The 19,600-nt window shown below is 42.3% G+C and overlaps 1 protein-coding gene across 1 annotated transcript in view; it reads right to left on the minus strand.

Annotated features, from left to right (window-relative positions):
- Positions 1-16,779: 16,779 nt before the first annotated feature.
- LOC140237282 (WD repeat-containing protein 36-like) overlaps positions 16,780-19,600 on the minus strand; it is a 29,271-nt gene continuing 26,450 nt past the window's right edge. The window contains exon 22 of the mRNA XM_072317226.1: positions 16,780-18,440. Coding sequence (XP_072173327.1) covers positions 18,291-18,440 — 150 coding nt within the window. The 3' untranslated portion in view covers positions 16,780-18,290. The remainder of the gene's footprint in view (positions 18,441-19,600) is intronic.

Raw genomic sequence — 19,600 nt, forward strand, 5'->3', positions numbered from 1 at the left:
CTAGTGGATTCTTCTATAATTGCTCTTATGATATGGATCAGGATTTGATAAACATTGCATGCATTAAATTCTGTATCATGTTCTCTTCAATCCAGAAGTTGACATTATTCACGAGCAATTTCCGTACAGTTATAAGTTGGTCTGATAAGAAAAAGTAAAATCTTACGATTACAACAGTGAGCATTAAAACTCAAAATCGGATGGAGATTAGGGAAGTTATGAAATTGTGAAATTTCGTTATTTTTTTTTTATACAAGAGATCTCGCACAGTTTGTATGAATTTATGCAAATAAGTGAGCTGATGTCATGACCTAACAAATTTCCATTGATCGTGTAAAAAAATAAAATGACGAAACTTAAAGGCCTCTGTTCGTAAGTGTAAAATATAATTATTATCCTTTGTTGAATAACTTAATTATGATCAGTCACATACATCAGGATTTGAGACTACATGGGGCGTAACTGTGTTTGAATGAAAAACTGGACATTTCATAATCATGTGCAAACCATAATATGACAAGTTGTGAGGGGATTTCGTCATCACCTCACTATTTGCATATTCATATTGACTGTTCAAGAACTGTTTCCTGAAAAACTTTCTTATCTTTTTTATCCGATTATGATCAAATTTTCATTGTTGTGCAAAGAAAATTCTACTCCATCTTTTCAGGCTTTAACTTTCAACTGCACTGTAATTCCCCCTTTAAGCATGTCGAAACGACGGGCAAAACAAACAAAATATTTGGCCTTTTGGACTAGGCCTTGACCCTGAAACATATCTTACTACCATGAATATCTTGCAATGACCATCACTTCAATATTCAATTCAATTCAATTCAATTCAATTCAATTCATACATTTATTCAGTCGTTTGGATATAAAATGTTAACAAAATGTAGCAGGTACAGCTCAGAGAAAGTCAGAGGCTTGTTAAAAAAGAATGTACCCTTGAAAACGAATCATACACATATTGCAATTTAAACATTAAAATACCAAATGATAAAGGTTACCAACAATATAAACTAATAATATCAATGTACAATATCAAAAAGTATCACATTTCTTTGTTATTATTTTCTTGTTGTTCTTGTAATTTTGTGTACTGATAAATAAATTATTACAATTTCATTACTACTATCATCATTATCATTATTTCATCATTTCATTTGTATAATATGTTATTGTTCGATCAAACACACATTGTATCAACACGCTGCAGATTGCAATCTGGGCCTTGCCGTCACGCTCTCTGAATTCATCATTGGCAATGCTGCTGCACTCTATTTCGTCTCCTTCTCTCCCTCCTTCTATCTACCTCTCTCGCACTTTCTACCCAGAGCTTGACGGCAGGCACCAAATGACTTAATGGCTGTACATGTCACTTTTTGTGTTTTGCTGAACATAACCCTGTGATAGCTTTAATGCAACAACAGTTTCGTGTATACCAAAGTAGGCCTATATGTAAATCATGTCCTACTCTGGAAAGAAATGATAGCTCGGTCACAATTCTGGTTCATATTTTACTATAGTTTTCCTTTTCTTTTATTTTTTTTTAATCATATAGGCATACCCCGCTTCCCTTATTTGGGACCATCAAACCACCTGGTCTGAATTTCTTTCCGTTCTCCATTTCTCTTCACAAACACTGATTATTTGGGGCTTACAGCCAAACACGCTTACTTTGATGTAGGTCCCAACATACTTCTCTTCGTACAAGCCCATTTCGATTTCGACCAGTTATCATTATGATTACTATGTTATTATTATGTATGTATTTTTTGTTTGTACATCGTTGACAAGGTAAAAGAACATATATCATTTTTTATGTAAAATTGATATATGAGAAGTATGAAACAAATTGAAATTGAATTTGGCAAAAAAAGTAGATAAGCCTAACTTTCTCTTTCACAACAAAATATATCGTGGTATACTACCTTGAGGTACGAATAAGACACGGCAGTAAACAATGCGAAAATTCACAATGCACAACAAACGTTTCGATTCGATTCGAGTTTCGATAAGCATGCTCATCGAAAGTGTAATAATAAAGTTGTGTTTTATTTGACGTGGTTTGCTGATCGGGAGAAAATTCGAAATCCAACAACAATGAAAGTTTATTTTGGACCATTTTCCTGCTTCTTGAATGAATCAAGTGTAAACACGGATTCCACAATCCGTGTACATGTTCAATGGTAGCAGAGACCAGCTGTGGGAGGAAATGAGTAAGAGTGTTTTATCCGTTTCGGAAGATTGATGTCATTTCTGCGGGCTCTCCTTTTATTTTGGTTTAGATTTGTTTGTTGACACCGCGCTCATAAAAATAGTGTTTGATCGAGGCTGGCACGTATACACTGTTGACCACAGAGCGGCACGTGCCGATAGTCTTAATTCTAGATTTTTTTTTTCATAATTTATCAAAGTCTTAAAGTTACTCTTGTTATAAAACTTAAAGATTTATCATTAGATTCGTAGACATTATAATCCTCTTCATAATTCAGATTCACATGTGTTATTGCATTTTTTGTCGGTTTCTAATCCCAAGATTTTGGGCACCAGGAGAAAGGAGAGATAACACAATCTGACGAAACGGCTGGCTCCTTAAAACGGAAGCCGATCTGTGGGGAAAGAAAACATTTAACCAGTGCTTGAAACTAGAAGAAACAAATAAAGTAATAATAAACATGGAAATGACATACAGAAATGACTTGTATATCCACTTTCCCGACTCGGAGGAAAAATTCAACTTAAAGAGTAAATTGGTGAGAATGTTTAGAACCAAAAATGTAAAGTATAGGTTTTCCCGCCCATTTTCCTCACTTACACTTTCAATGTCGTCCGGAGATCCTTACTGTGTTCAAATCATAAGGTTGGAATTTGTTAAACTTCAATTCATATTCGTTTATGTCAATCAAATTTGATATTTGAACACTCAAATTCGTCAGTAAAATTGTCAATGAGATTCGTTTCTGCCGCTAAGCGATTTAAGAATGCTAGGATCAATTTTGTCATTTTTTTCCTAAACAAATGTATAATATTTGTATTAAAATGTATTGTTTCGTCATTCATATTCGTCAAATGTTCATTGAGCCTTGATACGGAGGTCTTACTCCGGTAAACTGTTTTCATATGCATATAAAAATGATGTATAATGTCTTTGAGAATAAAAACTCTTAACAGCATCTTTTCATCTATCAGTTTGCTTCAATTACATTTCTGTCACTGCACATGTTTGTTTGAACATGGTTCTACGTTTTTCGTCGAGTAAATTGGTGTGAGTGACTGTGAAAGGCAAATGTGTCTTTATATATGGTTAAAGCGACGTAAACATAACGAGTAAACGATTCGATTAAACCGTTTATTACAATAACAACATTATACCGTATATCTCAGAGACGATTTGGAGAAAAACTTTGTCGAAAATGAATGCCAGAAGACTCTCCTAAATATATATTCACACATGGTGTTTTCTAGGCGTCCATGTTTGAAACCCATGCTTGATGACGGTTTTCGATTGTCACCATTGTATTCTTTTTAAATAAGAATAATATTACATGGAGTGCAGGAACATAAATTAGAGTCAATAAATGAATATCATGCATTATTTTAGCTACAAAAATGTGTAAGCAACTCGAGCTTCTGTAAATGGCGAATTGGTTGCATTTTACAGCATAGGGTCTGTCATCACGAGTCATTTTGCTATTCACATAGGTCCTAATCATCTAAATCGGCTAGTTACTGCCTGTACCGTTATATGTAGTTCTGTGTTGTGTCTAAGAGGATTTTTTGTCCGAAGGGTGTGGTTAAACTCTCCCACCTTATTAAAAAACTGCATGTATATCCATCTTAATACCAAAACGCAACAGCTTGAGCACTTGATATCACACACTGCATGGCAGTCAAAGACTCACTCCAAACAGAATTACCATTGGACAAACTGATTTGATCAAAATGAGACAATTTATTCAGATGTACAGTGTTTTTGCAGTATGGCTAACATGACGTCATGTTATAGATCTGTCAGTGTAGCTTGCTGACGGACAGCTTTACCTGGTAAATTATTGTTAGTTTGATGTCTAGCAGGGGGTGCTGTTGTATCTTAAAACAAACAAACAAACAAACAAACCAAAACAGCTGTTACAAAAAAGAACCTCCAATTTGCTCACCCCAAAAAATAAATGTAGATGGTAAATGGCATTGAGCAGGTGTCATACTTTAAATGAAGTCGTTTAGTCACAAGGAATTGGTATTGTTCTGTTAGCTTGACAAGCTAACTTACTGCAATTAGATAAATCCTTACAAAACTCAAAGGTTGTGATGTACAATGAAGGTCAAGACAAGTATGTATACTCAGTTACTGTGATGCATTAGATTCACACATTTCCAATTGTAACAGCTAATAGCAGTGACATTCGTTCGAGAATACTTTGTGAGTAATGCTCAGAGATAAGTGGGAGGGGGCAAGTGTGAGAGGTGATCCTCAAAAGATCTTTGCAATCTTAACAAAGGTGTTTGAGGTTGGTAACTCCCTACCTTAACTACAACAGAGATCCTACTCATAAACGCAAGGTGCAACACAAGATCTGCTTAGTTGCTCTATACAATAGGTCGAGCTGTGTGAGAGGATGGTAGAAATGGATCGTTCGCTGGAAACCAACCAGGATTCCTCTCTCAAGACTAGGTTTGCAGAGGCTGCAGAGAATTATGCAGTTGAATACACAGTCACCATGACTCACATTCTTCAATCTGAGGGATCGTGTAATTGATTGGATGGGACAATTACTACCCCAGCCTATGGATGCAGCAGTCCGAAGCATCGCCTCAGACTAGTCTTTGCATGATACCACGAAGAGAAAGGCAGAAATGAAGTGCCAGCAGAAGCAACTCAAGCAGCTACAGTCTATTCTCTGCATAAAGAGGTCAGAACCACCCAGGGCACCTAGGACGTGCTGAGATTGTGGGAAAGAAGGACACTTTCGAAGCATTTGTCCAAGAATGAAGAAACACAATAGAGATTCAAGGTCACCTACCAAGTCAAGAGAGGATGACGCCTTCAATGGAATTTGTTCCAAAGCGGAAGGATTTAAACTAGAGTGCTCCACCGTTTAGAGCCTGACAGAGGGAGAGTCTTTCAGCAGCTCACGTCTCATAGAAAAAGCAGTAGGTGAATGTCCGGAGGTCACCCTCCTTCTTGTAATGCCAGAGATGTTTGATGTCTGTTTGACAACGGGGTACAGGTATCAACTCTGACTGAAAGTTTCATCGGGAAACATCTGAGACATGAAATGGTAACAGACGTGTCACGATTCATAAACATCTGAGAAGAGGCTACCTACTTTCGCAGGACAAGTTGGAGAAGTTGCTGACTTCATCATGAGAAGTGCTTTTATATGCTACGCATTTCTCGTAGACTACCTTAGGGATGGCCCCCCATCAGAGAAGGCAAGACTACCAAGGAGATTCTCACTTTCCTGGAGACGTCTTACACAGACCATGTACCAGTTGGAAAGCTGCAACACCTTTTCCTCGAATGGAAACAGATACATAGAGAGACTGTCAGGGATTATGCTGTAGACTTGGAGAAGAGGTTCCAGTGACTTACTGTGAAGGATGCAAAGGGGCTACCCTGGCGGAGCAGTTCCTTGAAGGCATTGATGACATGTATCTGTGAAACACCCTGAGGGACATGCATGAGCTAAATCCGTCGATCTCTTTTCGGGAGATTAGGGAGTTTGCAATTAAGAGAGAACAGCAAGAAGAGGCGAGGTCAAAATCAAGCTCATCAGGTGCTGCCCACCAGGCTGCAGTTCAGATGAAAGTTCCGCCTGCCAATGCAAGTCTAGATGTTCTGAAGGCTGTTAGGGACATGGCAGAATGAGTTGTAGGAGCAGTAAATGGCCTTACCCAATCACTGTTTCCACCCCATCATCAGGATCTTGAAATGTTTTGTGGTGCTATGGACATCCCCTGCAACCTTAGTGTAACCGACTGGGGCATTCACCGAGCTGCGTCAGGAATACGGCGACGCCCTCATTACGGATCCATTCGCAAGATTTTACGAAAGGACACAAAGGACGGGTGAGTCGGCCCAGTCCTTCGCGATCGTCTTCGGGTCCCTCCTAAGACGCATAGAAGTCGATCACCCACAAGCAATTACGCCGGCCCAGAGGGATGGGGTCCTCGCCACACAATTTATGAGGAGCCTGAAAGACGAGGAGCTGAGGCTTGCTCCGAAATATGACATTCAGGGACGTCAGGGAAGAGGTTTGCAGGCGGCCACACACTTCCCCACTTAGCCATCATTCACATTGAGGTTCATTGAGGGATGTGCTGTTGGTGTCGAACACAAGATTCCCCTGATCGATGATGACCCATTCCGCCTACCTTACCGCAGGATTCCCCCGGCCCAGTTCCATGAGGTGAGGCGACACATCCAGGAGATGGAAAGTGCAGGGGTTATCAAGAAAAGCAGCAGCCCGTACGCATCCCCAATTGTTGTGGTACAGAAAAAGGATGGCTCCATCAGGCTGTGCGTCGATTACAGACGACTCAATAGCAAGACCCGGAGAGACGCATTCCCAATACCGAGGATCGACGAGGCCCTGGATGCCCTTGGTAAGGCCAAGTACTTTTCAACGTTAGACTTGACGAGCGGGTACTGGCAGGTCAAGGCAGCAGAGAAGGATCAGCCAAAGACTGCATTTACGACACCAATGGGCCTATATGAGTGCATTCGAATGCCGTTTGGTCTCCAGAATGCCCCTGCCACATTCCAACGCCTGATGATCGCCTGCCTTGGGGAACACAATTTTGACTCGCTCTCGATATACCTAGACGACATGATTGTTTTCTCATCCACCTATAAGGCACATCTACGGAGACTTGAGTTGGTCTTCCAAGGACTCCGGAGGTTCGGACTGAAACTGAAACCAAGGAAATGCCATCTTCTTCAGGAAAAGGTCAGCTACTTTGGGCACGTCATCAGTGCCAAAGGAATCGAGACAGACCCAGAGAAAACGAAAGCAGTTTCGGAGTAACCACGCCCAAAGAATGCCAGGGAGGTCAGACGCTTCCTTGGATTCACTGGGTACTATCGGCGCTTTGTCCAAGGATATTCAAAGATAGCCTGTCCCCTGTTTCAGCTGACTGAAGGTGGCAGCCGGAAGCAAAAATCTACAAAGCCTCCCCCTCCCTTTGAATGGTCGGATGACTGTGAGCAGGCCTTCAACACACTCAAGATGACGCTAACCAATCCCCCGGTCCTTGGCTTCCCAGACTTCGAGCAGCCGTTTCAACTGGAAGTCGATGCCTCAGGTACAGGACTGGGCGCCGTACTTAGCCAAACCCAGGGCGGCACCAAATGGGTCATCGCCTATGTGAGCAAGTCCCTAACCTCATCGGAAAAGAAGTACCCCGCCCACAAGCTGGAATTTCTCGCACTGAAGTGGGCCGTGGTTGATAAGTTCCGAGAATACCTTCTTGGCCGGCACTTCCACGCCTTGACGGACAATAATCCCCTCCTCTATGTAACGAGTTCAGCGAAACTGGATGCCACTGGGCAGCGCTGGGTATCGGCGCTGGCAGACTACGACTTCAGTGTGGAGTACCGAAGTGGAAGGACCAATGCTGCCGCAGACGCATTATCCCAACACCCAACCAACGACCCTGGACAAGAAACCCAAGAGCGTCATCTCCAACCCGAAGGGATAGTGAGTGCTGTTTTTCAGGGCATTCAAACAGCTCAGACTACAAATCTAGCCACGCCCCCATGACTCATGGCTAGCCTCCATGCACACACCGCAGGCACGTCCTCCGTCGACCAAATTTCTCCTGAAGAAATTTCCCGCCAACAGAGGGCCGACCCAGATATTGGCCCAATGATCCCATTTGTTGAGCGAGGTGCAAAGCCCACAAAGCAAGAGGCCCAGAGATGCCCCTCCGAGGTCCAACTCCTCCTGAGGCAATTCGACCGACTAACCATGAAAGATGGTATCCTGCATTGCTCAGTGCAAGACCCTAACGGCTCCAAAATCATGCAGCTGGTCCTCCCACGTTATTTCCGCAAGACAATTTGGGCCACTTACAGGACGTCGGGCACCCGGGATGGGAGCGCACCCTGAGTTCAGTAAGGCAGCGGTTCTTCTGGCTGAGAATGTCCCGTGATATTCAGAACTGGTGCATCGCCTGTCGGCAATGTTGCCTGAGGAAGACACCCACCACAGGAAATCGAGCACCCCTCTCAAGCATCCACACTTCAGACCCGCTTGAGTTGGTGTGCATCGATTTCCTCAAGCTAGAGAAATCAAGGGGAGGGTAAGAAAACGTCCTGGTGGTCACAGACCATTTTACACGATATTCGCAGGCCTACCCCACTAAAGATCAGCTTGCATCCACCGTGGCTAAAACACTCTGGCACAACTTCTTCGTGCACTATGGCTTCCCACGGAGAATCCATGCCGATCAGGGGAGAAACTTTGAGAGCCGGCTAATTTCAGAGCTATGCAAGGCCGCCGGGATTCAGAAGTCAAGGACGACGGCCTACCACCCTCAGGGCAATGGGACGACCGAGAGGTTCTATCGAACGCTCATAGACATGATCAGGACACTGGAGCCATCGGACAAGGCCAATTGGAAGGACCACCTGGGCCAACTGACTCAAGCATATAATGCCACGAAGCATGAGCCAACCGGATTCGCGCCTTTCCAGCTTATGTTTGGGCGACATCCAAACCTCCCAGTAGATGTCATGTTCGGACTACACACCTCTGACGACAACCAAGACTACGATGAGAACGTCGCGAGCTTCCGAGAGGGACTACGAGTAGTGTACGACATTGCCGCGGGACTATCAAAATCTGCCAAAGCTGCAACCCTTTGACTGTGGCGACCATGTGCTTGTTATGGACAAGTCGACAGGCGGACGGAAACTCGCAGATAAATGGGAGGCTACCCCTTCTGTAGTCATTAGCAAGCATGCCGACCTCCCTGTATACACCATACGCCAGGTTGATTCGGAGGTGCGTACGGTGCATCGCAATCTGCTGACCCCCTGTATGTTTCTGCCTCTTGACACCCCAATTCCACCACACAGTCCGGCCCCTCCCCCATGTCTGACGCAACAAGATGGACCGACCGACCCACGTGACCAGGAAGGCGCTGAAGAAGGGGAGGATAACTCTAAGGAAAATGACTGGTTCCTCCTCGACAGAACGGAGCAAGTTCAGGGCCCGAAGGATGAACCCCCTGAACGACCCCGAGTGCCCTCAGCCTGAAGTTGTTCGGGTGAATGCCCCAGCCCCAACCCGAGTGACTGAATTTCCTACAGCACAAGAGCATCCCTGTTCACGTAGCCCAGAAAATGAAGCCCCTGTACAATGCCCACCCACAAACACTCACCCAGATAACTCAAGTTAATGAAACCCAACAAAGGCCCCCTTCGCCACAAGAGCATCCCTGCCCCAAAACCTAGAACCTAGAGCCCCTGTACCACCTGAGTCAGTGACCACCTAGCAAATCGAAGGGACCCATGTCGAAGACTCTCACCCTAATGATGCCCCAGTAGACAATGCTCCTGTCAGACAGAGTACGAGAAACCGCCAAGCTGTTGATCGTCTTCAGTACACGTCTCTCGGTCATGTGAATAGTGTTTCTGTATATGTGACCCGCTTCAACAAAAAGGTCCTAAAGTCGCGCACGGTCGAAGCCGTGAAAATCGAGTTTGAAGTCAGAGCATTAAAATTGGTCAAAACTTATGATTTTCTGATTTTGATATATTATTGGAGTCTTACATGTCTTCTATCATCTGTCGAAATTTTGAAGCAAAATGGTGAAAGGAAAGACCAAAAAATAGCGTTTTTCTGAGCCATGTTTTTTGGCGTTTCAACGAAGCAGAAACTGGTTCGAAAATTTGGATTGAGCTCCACAGATAGGTTCCGCCCCTAACAACGACCGGAGTGATCTCATTGGTCAGTTTGCTGCTTGCTGCTAACCGAAGCGTGAAGCTCGCACACTGCCCAGTCGACTGGTGCGTGCGGGCGGGGTGCGCTATGCTCAGCCGCTTCTCACATCCTGGTCACTGATTGGTTGGTGAGGAGACCGCCGACGCTGATGTGCTTGAATGAACTCTTCGGGAGTTGCTAGGGCTTACCTTCTATTGTCCAGAGGTGAAAACTGACTTGCGTGTGTTGATCGCGATTGCGTCGAAAGGAAGACTTGTAGGGCGCTTTTCTCGAAACAGTGATTTTCCAGACGTCTCGACATGCTCTCTTTTAAACATCGATATCTCTGCAGCCGATTATTTTTATAAAATGTGTTATATATCAATCTAAAGCAGAAAGATTAGGGGATTATACCATGTAATTTTCAAATAATTGACCTCTCCCGACTTTAGGATCATTTTGTTGTAGCGGGTCACATATAATCAAAAGTTGAGTAAGGGCAGGAAATTGTGGGCACGCTGGAAAAGCCCGTCCATGGCACTCGCCAGGACGTGGCTTGGAATTGTTACGTAAGTAACGGAACAAGATGTTGTTACTTGAATTGTGTATAGATTATTTTATTCTTTTGTTAGTACTAGTTATTTTTTTAGCCGGGACGGCATTGTTTCGGAGGGGAGGGTGTAACCGAGCGACTAATCTGAGACTAGCCGCTTGGTTATAACGTCTCTCTCCCCCCACCCCCCCCCCCCCGCTACTTGGCATCGTTATATCGTTATGTCTTCCATATTCCCTTTAATGTTGACCATCCCTTCTTCGCGCTTTTATGTCACGTGATTTAGAAATTTATGCAAGTAGGTGATGAATATGCATTATATTCTCTTATACTCTATTGAAATATCTAGATGGGGTCACAATGTTTTAGTGTATTTTATGCAAATGAACCTCAACCTGGGGAAACCCGTTCAGCGACTTCCCGCAGTCTGTCCGGCGATTTCAACCTTACATCTTGTTCCTGTCTCCTGTTTTTCAGGTAAAATACCACATTTCGTATTATCTATTCATTAATTGATGATGCAAGTTACTCTTGTAAAACTTCATTGGTTGTGTTGAACCGAGTCTTCCATGGAGGTGTTTAGTAGTATGCACAATATTTAAGTGGAAAGTTAGCTCCCTAAAGTCGACGACTGCCTTCATTAATTTCGTCGGCTCGCTATACGTATGTCTTGTATCAGCGGGCCGCAGAGCACCAGCTCTGCAAGAGAACATATTCGATAGGTACTCGAAGGGTTATACATGTTCCGTATTTTAAGTTTATGAGAGCATGCTTCATGACTGTGTTAGGCAACCGATATACAATTTGTGGGTGCAGAGTAATGTAGTATTTGTCGGGTCAAGCGGAGATGATCGATGTTTTATTGTTTTACACTGGATGAATGATCCTAAATCTGTTGATCTAATTGTTTAAACTTGAATGAAAGTAATTCATCGTTCGCAAAGAGTACGAGTACAGTATGTGCCCCGCTCCTGTGGGGGCGTACATTAACCCGTTGAGGACGGATTGATTTTGCTACAACACGCATTTGCCATAGACACTTGCCCGAGTATACTCGGGACTCGTCCTCAACGGGTTAAGAGCGGTCAGTAGGAGTAGTCTACACGCCGAGACCAGCCGAGGTGACAGCCACGCTAAGTTAGGCTGTCAGTGTCAATACGGAATATGTATTTTGATCGGGAAAACGTGGACAAGTAGGGGATGAAATGTGAACATCAATGTGAAAGTTCATGTGCATTATAATGTTAATGAGTGCGGATCGAACTAAGACGAAGCTTCGCAAGGTTCGTGATGTGGACTATCGATACGTTTCAAAGTACCGCACCGATGTTCAGGGAAAAGCTAGTCTCAGTAGAAGTGGCTGAAGGGGAAGAAGTGTCCAAAAAGTGCACTCTATGTCATAATATGCGATATTAAATGTAGAACTAGATCCTCTGTGGAGTCAGTTCATACTATTGTTATAAATGTATTACATGTACGCTAGCGAACTGCTTTCTTAATGTTTCCTACGGTCAATCCTGAGGGTAGATTAAGGCTGTGGATAGACTATCCGCACATTGGGTCTGACCGACATGCATCACTCCAAAGGTATGTGAGTGATAGTGGAAGTAGTGGAAGTAGTTGTAGATGCTGGGACTGACCACCCCCCCCCCCCCTTTTGCTCATGTTATAAATCTTGCCTAAAGTACCGTATGCCGCATCGAGAGAGAGAGAGAGAGAGAGAGGGCGAGGGAGACGGAGAGAGAAGGCGAAGGTAATCGCAGCCGTTGCCAAGGGTTACTCGTAGAGAGCGGTGGTTTTATGTAAACTCTTTGACTGCAGAAGTCGAATCCGACTCTGTTCGCGTTCGATTTACGCCGTTTCCATTTTCAAGGGGGAAATAAGTTTTGAGGTAACGCGTCGCCATGAGCGTAGTTTAGATGATGTGGCGGTTTAGCGAATTCGATGGTACGATAAACGTTGCATCAATAACACGTTTAATGAGACGGCTTGTTTGCAGTTGTATAGCTCTGTTGAATGGCTATGTAGATGATTTAGGAGTAAACTTCTACAATCAGATATATGAGCATGATTTCCCCTTTTCTGCTCGTGTTACGATCGGTTAATATCCGGTTATTATTGTCACTTTGCTGTATATATATGTTTATTTTCAGTTAGTTGTCGTGTATAGCTTTAGTCCATTAAATTGGCATGGATGTCAAGTGACACGGACGTCGGGTATTTGCTTGGAAATTTGAGTAGTTATAGTACCCAGGTAAACCAATCATTTAAAGTAAATACATTATTTCATAATGAAGAAATAAAATTATTTCATTGAATAACAGAGAACATAAATAAATTGTTTACTTCCGGTTGGAAGTCGAAGTTAAGTAAATAAATGGCAGTCTGTCCGATGATTTCAACCTTACAACATCTTGTTCCTGTCTCCTGTTTTTCAGGCTCGACTCTACACAAACTTCTTAGTAACCATCATCAAAGCAGGGGTTACATTAGTGAGAGGACATGGAACGCCGATCTTCAAAAAATCCACTCTGCTACACAGACGTGTCCAGAGGAGTCCACAAAAAATGCTGGCAATGAGCTGAGATTTGAGGTAAACATGGATGAAGTAGCAAATGTCAGTGTCATGTGATGGGACATGGCAAAAAAGGGGCTTCGCAAGTAAGAATGGCATTGGAACAGTCCTGTCGGTTGCTGGAAAGAAGTCCAAAGGGACTGATGTAGAAATTCTTTTCAACCATTGTAACATGTGTATGAAACATACAAAATGTCTCAATGAAGTAGGATTTTGCAAATGGTATGATGCACACAAAAACCAATGCAACAGGAACTACACAGGCTCAGCAGGTGGCATGAAACTGCACGAGATAGAGGCCATATTCAGAAGATCTGTGGGAACCCACAACCTGCAACATACAGGGTATCTTGGAGATGGGGACTCGAAATCATTCAGCCGTGTTTCAAGGCTCTCTCCACCAATATATGAGTGACAATAAACAAACTAGAATGTTGTGGACATGTACAGAAATGGATGGGAAAGCACCTCCTGGAGAAGGCCAAAGAACTAAAAAACCAAACCTTTCAGCATGAAGGAAAGTAGTCAGAGGAATTAGTGGTAATAGGGAAGGGGAGACTAACAGGGACAAAAATCAAAAGACTCCAGGGGCACTATGGAGGTGCTATAAGAAAGAATGCAGGAGATGTAGCTGCAATGAAAAAAGCTGTGTGGGCTTCTTGGAAGTACAAAGGAGGTGACCACACCGACTGGGGGACATGGTGTCCGGCCAAGCAAGGCAAGGAGTAAAAAGCGGACAACAATAATGCCTTTGCACCATGTTCTCAAGGCAATTAAGCCTGTGTATGAAAAATTATGCCATGTCTTATTGCATGCATGTGCTCATGGTGGGAATGAAAATACCAATAAATCCTTCCACAATCTCATTTGGGAGTGTTGTCCAAAGCAAATATTTGTTGGGAGGAAACACCTCGCATGGAAAATGCTGAGGAGTACTACATGCACAAGGCATCACCAAAAAGGGAAGCTCCCATGTTGCTTGAATTGTGGATATCCCAAAATAAAACCATCATGGAGATCCATACGGGAGCAATGCTATTGATAGTGAGCGAGTCGATTTATGGGGCGTGGCAGCATCAACCTCAGCTGTCCCAGCATCCCAGTCAGACGTGGTTTTAAGAACATATACACGAACAGGGGATAAAATACCAGTAGTGGGCGCATGTCAAGTGAAAATCAGACATAATGCCCAGGATCTGGATCTTCCATCACTGGTTGTCACAGGTGATGGACTGAATTAGCTGGGGAGGAACTGGTTAGCATGGCTAAAGCTCGACTGGAACACCATTGCAGTGGTTGTGAAGACCAACTCCCTCAGCAGCAATACCGTGCTTGCAGAGTGCAGTGACCTTTTCAAAGATGAACTGGGCAAGCTTGGAGGGCAAATGGTGCAGATTGCCATTCATAAGGATGCTCAGCCCAAGTTCTGTAAAGTGCGGCCTGTCCCCTTTTCACTGAAAAAGCGTGTTGAAGACGAGCTGGATCGCCTACATGAGGAAAGAGTGATCCAACCTGTGAGGTTTTCGAGATGGGCAGCTCCCATTGTGCCTGTTTTGAAAGAGTCTGGCGGAGACTATAGACTATAAAACGTCAGTTAATTGAGTCTCCAAGACCGATATTTACCCCTTGCCGAGAGTGGAGGAGCTGTTCACATCTCTATCTGGAGGTACATCATTCACTAAGCTGGATTTGAGTCACGCATATCTGCAGCTGGAGCTGAATGGGCGATCACGTGAGCTAGTGACCATCAACACACACACAAGGGCTTATTCCAGTATACATGCCTGCCCCTTAGTGTATCAGCTGCTCCAGTCATATTAAGGATGACCTCCTCGCAAATCGGCGAAAGCTAAAAGACATTCCCATCTACAAAGTTTCGTTCTACATCAATGAGGACCTGATGATCTTGCGATACAAGTTGATGTCATACGCAAAGTCTCTCCCAACTGTGGAATGAGTCAGCAGCAGGAATGGGAAACTATTCAGCAAGATGAAAGACAAAAACCTGATTGTAATTGAAACCACAGAGGACCACTTTAAGCTCAGAGTTACGGAGGTTGATTACGCTAAGCTTGGCCTTGATCTCCCCATTGCCAGGAAATAGGCTTGCATAGAGAGACGGACATATACCTACCCTGTCTCATGTTAACAACAAGAAACCACCATCTATTCAGCCCCCACACTCTCAATGAACTCAAATACAAATGACCTTGTTCTATCTCCTTACTCAATGTCGGAGTTTCGTGTAATAAAATCAGAGTTCCTGAATTTTTAAACCAGGTTGCTAATAATGACATTTTGGCACTGTGGAAACAAGACTTGACAACTCTGATTTGCCTAATATTGTTGTACCCAACTTTAAATTCATAGCTAAAAATCATCCTATATTCAAACACAAATGAGGTGGCATTGGTGTATTTGATTAAAAAAACCTATTCAGGTCTATTAAGATTTTAGTGTCTGATATCAAGAGCTGTCTCTGGCTTCTGCTTTGTAAATCTATATGTGGCTTCCAGTTCATTCTAGGGGTGGTACATTCCACCTGAATCTTCTCACTATTCAAACATTGACTTATATGACTCTCTATAAAGATGACATTATCCGTTTTGGTAACCCCATCAATGATGATGAAATCCCAATCTGTTTATGTGGAGACTTTTTAATGCTCGGTGGGTCAACAAGTTGATGTTGTTGTTCCAGCTGACAATCAGTGTTGAAAATATTTTCTTATTTTGACAACTTAAACAGCATTTCTAATTTAGATGCCTTGGGTATACAAATCTCCAGGAACTGCATGCAGAAAAGAACCAATAGTTTTGGTCACAGGTTAATCAAGTGATGCCAAAATACAAACATTTTTATCGCTAATGGCAGACTAATTGGGGATCTAAATGGAAAATAAACTTGCAAAGTTATGAGCACTGTTGATTATTTTATTAGGTTCCCTGAAATCTTATGTATGGTTAAAAAAACAACAAAAACAGGTTTTCGATTTTGATTCACTTTTTTCTGACGAACAAAATCTAGTTCGAGCTGCATTTAAACACTTTAACATTGACAATATTCAGGATACTTTGAATTTGAAAGGGAATGAATCGAGCAATAATCCATCCTCTACTTGCTTGACATCTGTAATGGCCGGTACATGTACCACAGTACACATAATGGTTTGGGAGTATTTCCTATGGTTTAACCATTTCCTTTGCAAGATCTATTATTCTTCTATAATTACAGCACTCAAGGACGTTACCGGTCAATCCACTGTCTCCAAGAACAGGATAGGCCCTGTACACATTCTATGGAGATTCCAGAATCTCGTCAGGTAAAGGGGTTCATTTAGTTATCACTTCATCCCACATACAGACCATCCCTGTTTCCTACTATTGTTCTACAAATAGGAATCTCTTGGTCTTCATGGTTCTTTTAGCATACAGAAGTGTATTGTGTTTCTAGCAGCTAATTGCTGACATGAATTCATGAAAATGTGCATGAACTGCAAAATTTCCACTGGTGGCCATTTTTTCAATATTGGAAATCATTTCCCCCTCGATTCTTGCATAATGTAAGCTCAATTAAACATACGTAAGTTTCAAACTTAGAAGCCTAGAACAGCTGACTCCGTTATGATGAAGTCCTTGGGACCAGCAGTTTTCTTTTGTTATATTGAATTTTTGTTATAGCCAAACAATAAGTACATAAAGATATATAGACAATAGTTCTGGGACCAGAATTTTTATTTCTTTATAATGAGATTTCATTATGACCATGTTCCTTATAATGGGAATGCACTGTACCAGAGAAAATTAAAATGCACAATCTCTCCAATTATCTCCTAGCACAAGAAATCTTTAGCATCTATAGATGTTGGAACCTGTAATCGAGATCTTCTCTCACTGCCAAATTTGGAATTGTCTCTGACGTGACACTGTTAAGGTACAACATAGTTTCCTTATGCCTGCAGAAAATGTCAGTTTTTGCTCTCATGCATAAGAAACGTGTGAAATAATGCTGCGAAAATACAATGTCAATTTGGTAACGATGAAAATACAAAGTTTTAGCCAAAAAGGAACACCAACAGTATTGCAATTTGAGAACATTGTGTTGCGGTTGGTATTGTATGTAATATTTGATAATTTATGACAAATTGGTTCTGAGCAGTTTTCATCGATCTTTCATGCTAAAGTGAAGCAGAATCATGTGCTGCTTGTTGGAAAATACCACTGCTCGGGCAAAATTCAATCATCACATACTAGTAACTTTCTACCTACCCTCTACTGAATGGGGAGGGTGCTTTAGGAATGAAAGTCATGTACTCCAATCTAAATAATTTACACTTTTGGTCTCAAAATATTGAAAAAAAAAAATCATTACCCTGTCAAACTGTGTCAGCCAGAAAAGTTCGCTGGTAGACCCTTTGGACATATCGCAAACAAATTCCAAATGGTGGAAGATGAATTCTGAGCCCTTGTGAAAACTATGTTTCACCTTTAACTCCTGTGGGTCATGTTCATGTTTACTTGCTTTTAAAGGGTCTTTATTTTCAGGTTTCCAGACACGTGGATGAGTGCCACTTGTATTTTTCTAACAATTAAGAGAAATTTAAAATCATCGTCTATAAATCTTGACAGATTCTATTGTGTGACTGATTTTGTTGTGCAACTGATTTCATCGCTTAGCATGGAAGTTTCACACTTGGCATTTAAAGAAGTCTCATACTCACATTAAGTATTGCTCTTTACCTTAAATGCTGAAATTAATTTGGAAGATTAACAGTTTGACACTGGCTGAGTCAAAAACAATACTGTTGTAACAACTTCTTCCACATAAAATTACACATATATCTGCATGATGAACAAAACCTGCTAGCACTTCACCAATGTTGATGTGGGGCACTATTCATGTATGTAGATCCCCATGTCTATGGAACAGAACATAATCCCCGCCCTGTGGTATGGGTGCTGGTAAGGGGGATTCTCTTTTCTTTCTGTCTTTGACACAGGCTATGTGTTTTTGTAATGGTGTATCAACTTTGATTGCTGTATCCATAAATGCCTTGGAATATCATCTTGAATGGCAAGGTGATTGATGTTGGCGCATCTGAAGGAAAGTTAGGGTACACAGCTCTGGTCAGGATGTACCTTTGACCTCTGGATTATCGCATCTAGTCCAGACATCACTGAAGCCAAATGAACTGGATCCTTCTAGTCACAATACAGTGTCCAAATCCTCATAATTTTGCACTCTTGAGGTAATTGATGAGGCAGAGGCTTTGATCAAATTGCCATTGGATGCGTTGCCATGACGACTGGTGTGTCTCCTCCAATGCCAGGAGCTCCTCTGACAAACCAGGATCTGAGGCAGCTGTATCTCCATGAAGCTGGGTGGATGATGACAGAAAGGAAAGTAAAGCAGGACATAGGACTACTCAGCCGTTTCTGTGACTAGAATCTTAGCCTCCAATTACCAGGTACTAAGATAGTAGTGTAACTCTCTACAAACCTGGTACTAATGTTAAGTACAACAAAGGTATTCATAAGGAAAATCAAGGCAGTTTCACATAAATGCCACAGTAGTTATATCAGGCAGTAATAGAAAAATCAAATCCTTATTCCCTGATATTTTGTCTAGAAGACAAACCACAGATGAGGAAATGTCAATTAGTGAAAAAAAAAAAATGGCAGGAATTAATATTTTTCTAAGGGGCTCTTACAATATTTCTCTGTTTTTCATTGTAGATAAACTTCATCATCAAACTTAGCCTACCACAAAAGTACCTATGTGTTTAAAGGCACATGGTCCCGGTGGTTTAGTCTAATGCGTACGCGGGCGCACGGCGGAAGTTTTCTATAGAGACCTACGCTATTGACTCCTCTTTAGCGCTTACACTGTGGCCCACTTCCCCGAGTCCGAAGAAGTCCGATCCACTGTGGCCAGTGGTCCGATCACAGTTCCGCTCATTATTCGGCTGAGGGGATGACAGCTTTAGCAAACTTCTTTTGTGATGTCATAATAAGAAACACATATGCACGCACCCTGGCATTGCTACAGACTGTGTGATGTGCAGAGAAGACAACAAAGGCAACGTTACTTAGCAACACCTACGCGCTTTACTCTTGATGACAGCTCAACTTCGGCAATCTTGGTATCAATGCTAACGGTGATCGGCAGTATCATCAACAGCGCCCTCTACACTACAGGGACTATGTGCCTTTAATATGCTCTACAGTACATACATACTGTATGAGGAGGACAGTGTAAAAATATTCAGAGCCAGTACAGATAAAAGTGGCTTATCCAGCACAAAATTCATGAAATCAACAGTTCGGAATAGAATAGACTTTTACAAATCAGATTTTATTGATGGAAGGAGCAATTTTTAAACAATGTATCCCAAGATTTTTCCATCAAAGGTACGTAATGCCCAACTTTACGATATAATATGTGACATAAATCAATCATATACCACAGTTTGAATGAGTCAAATAATGTAACCAAGGTGCCAGGAAATGGGAAAATAACTTTGTTACAAAGATGTGT

Source organism: Diadema setosum, chromosome 13 (genome assembly GCF_964275005.1).
Source record: "Diadema setosum chromosome 13, eeDiaSeto1, whole genome shotgun sequence".
In the NCBI taxonomy this organism is placed as follows: Eukaryota; Metazoa; Echinodermata; class Echinoidea; order Diadematoida; family Diadematidae; genus Diadema; species Diadema setosum.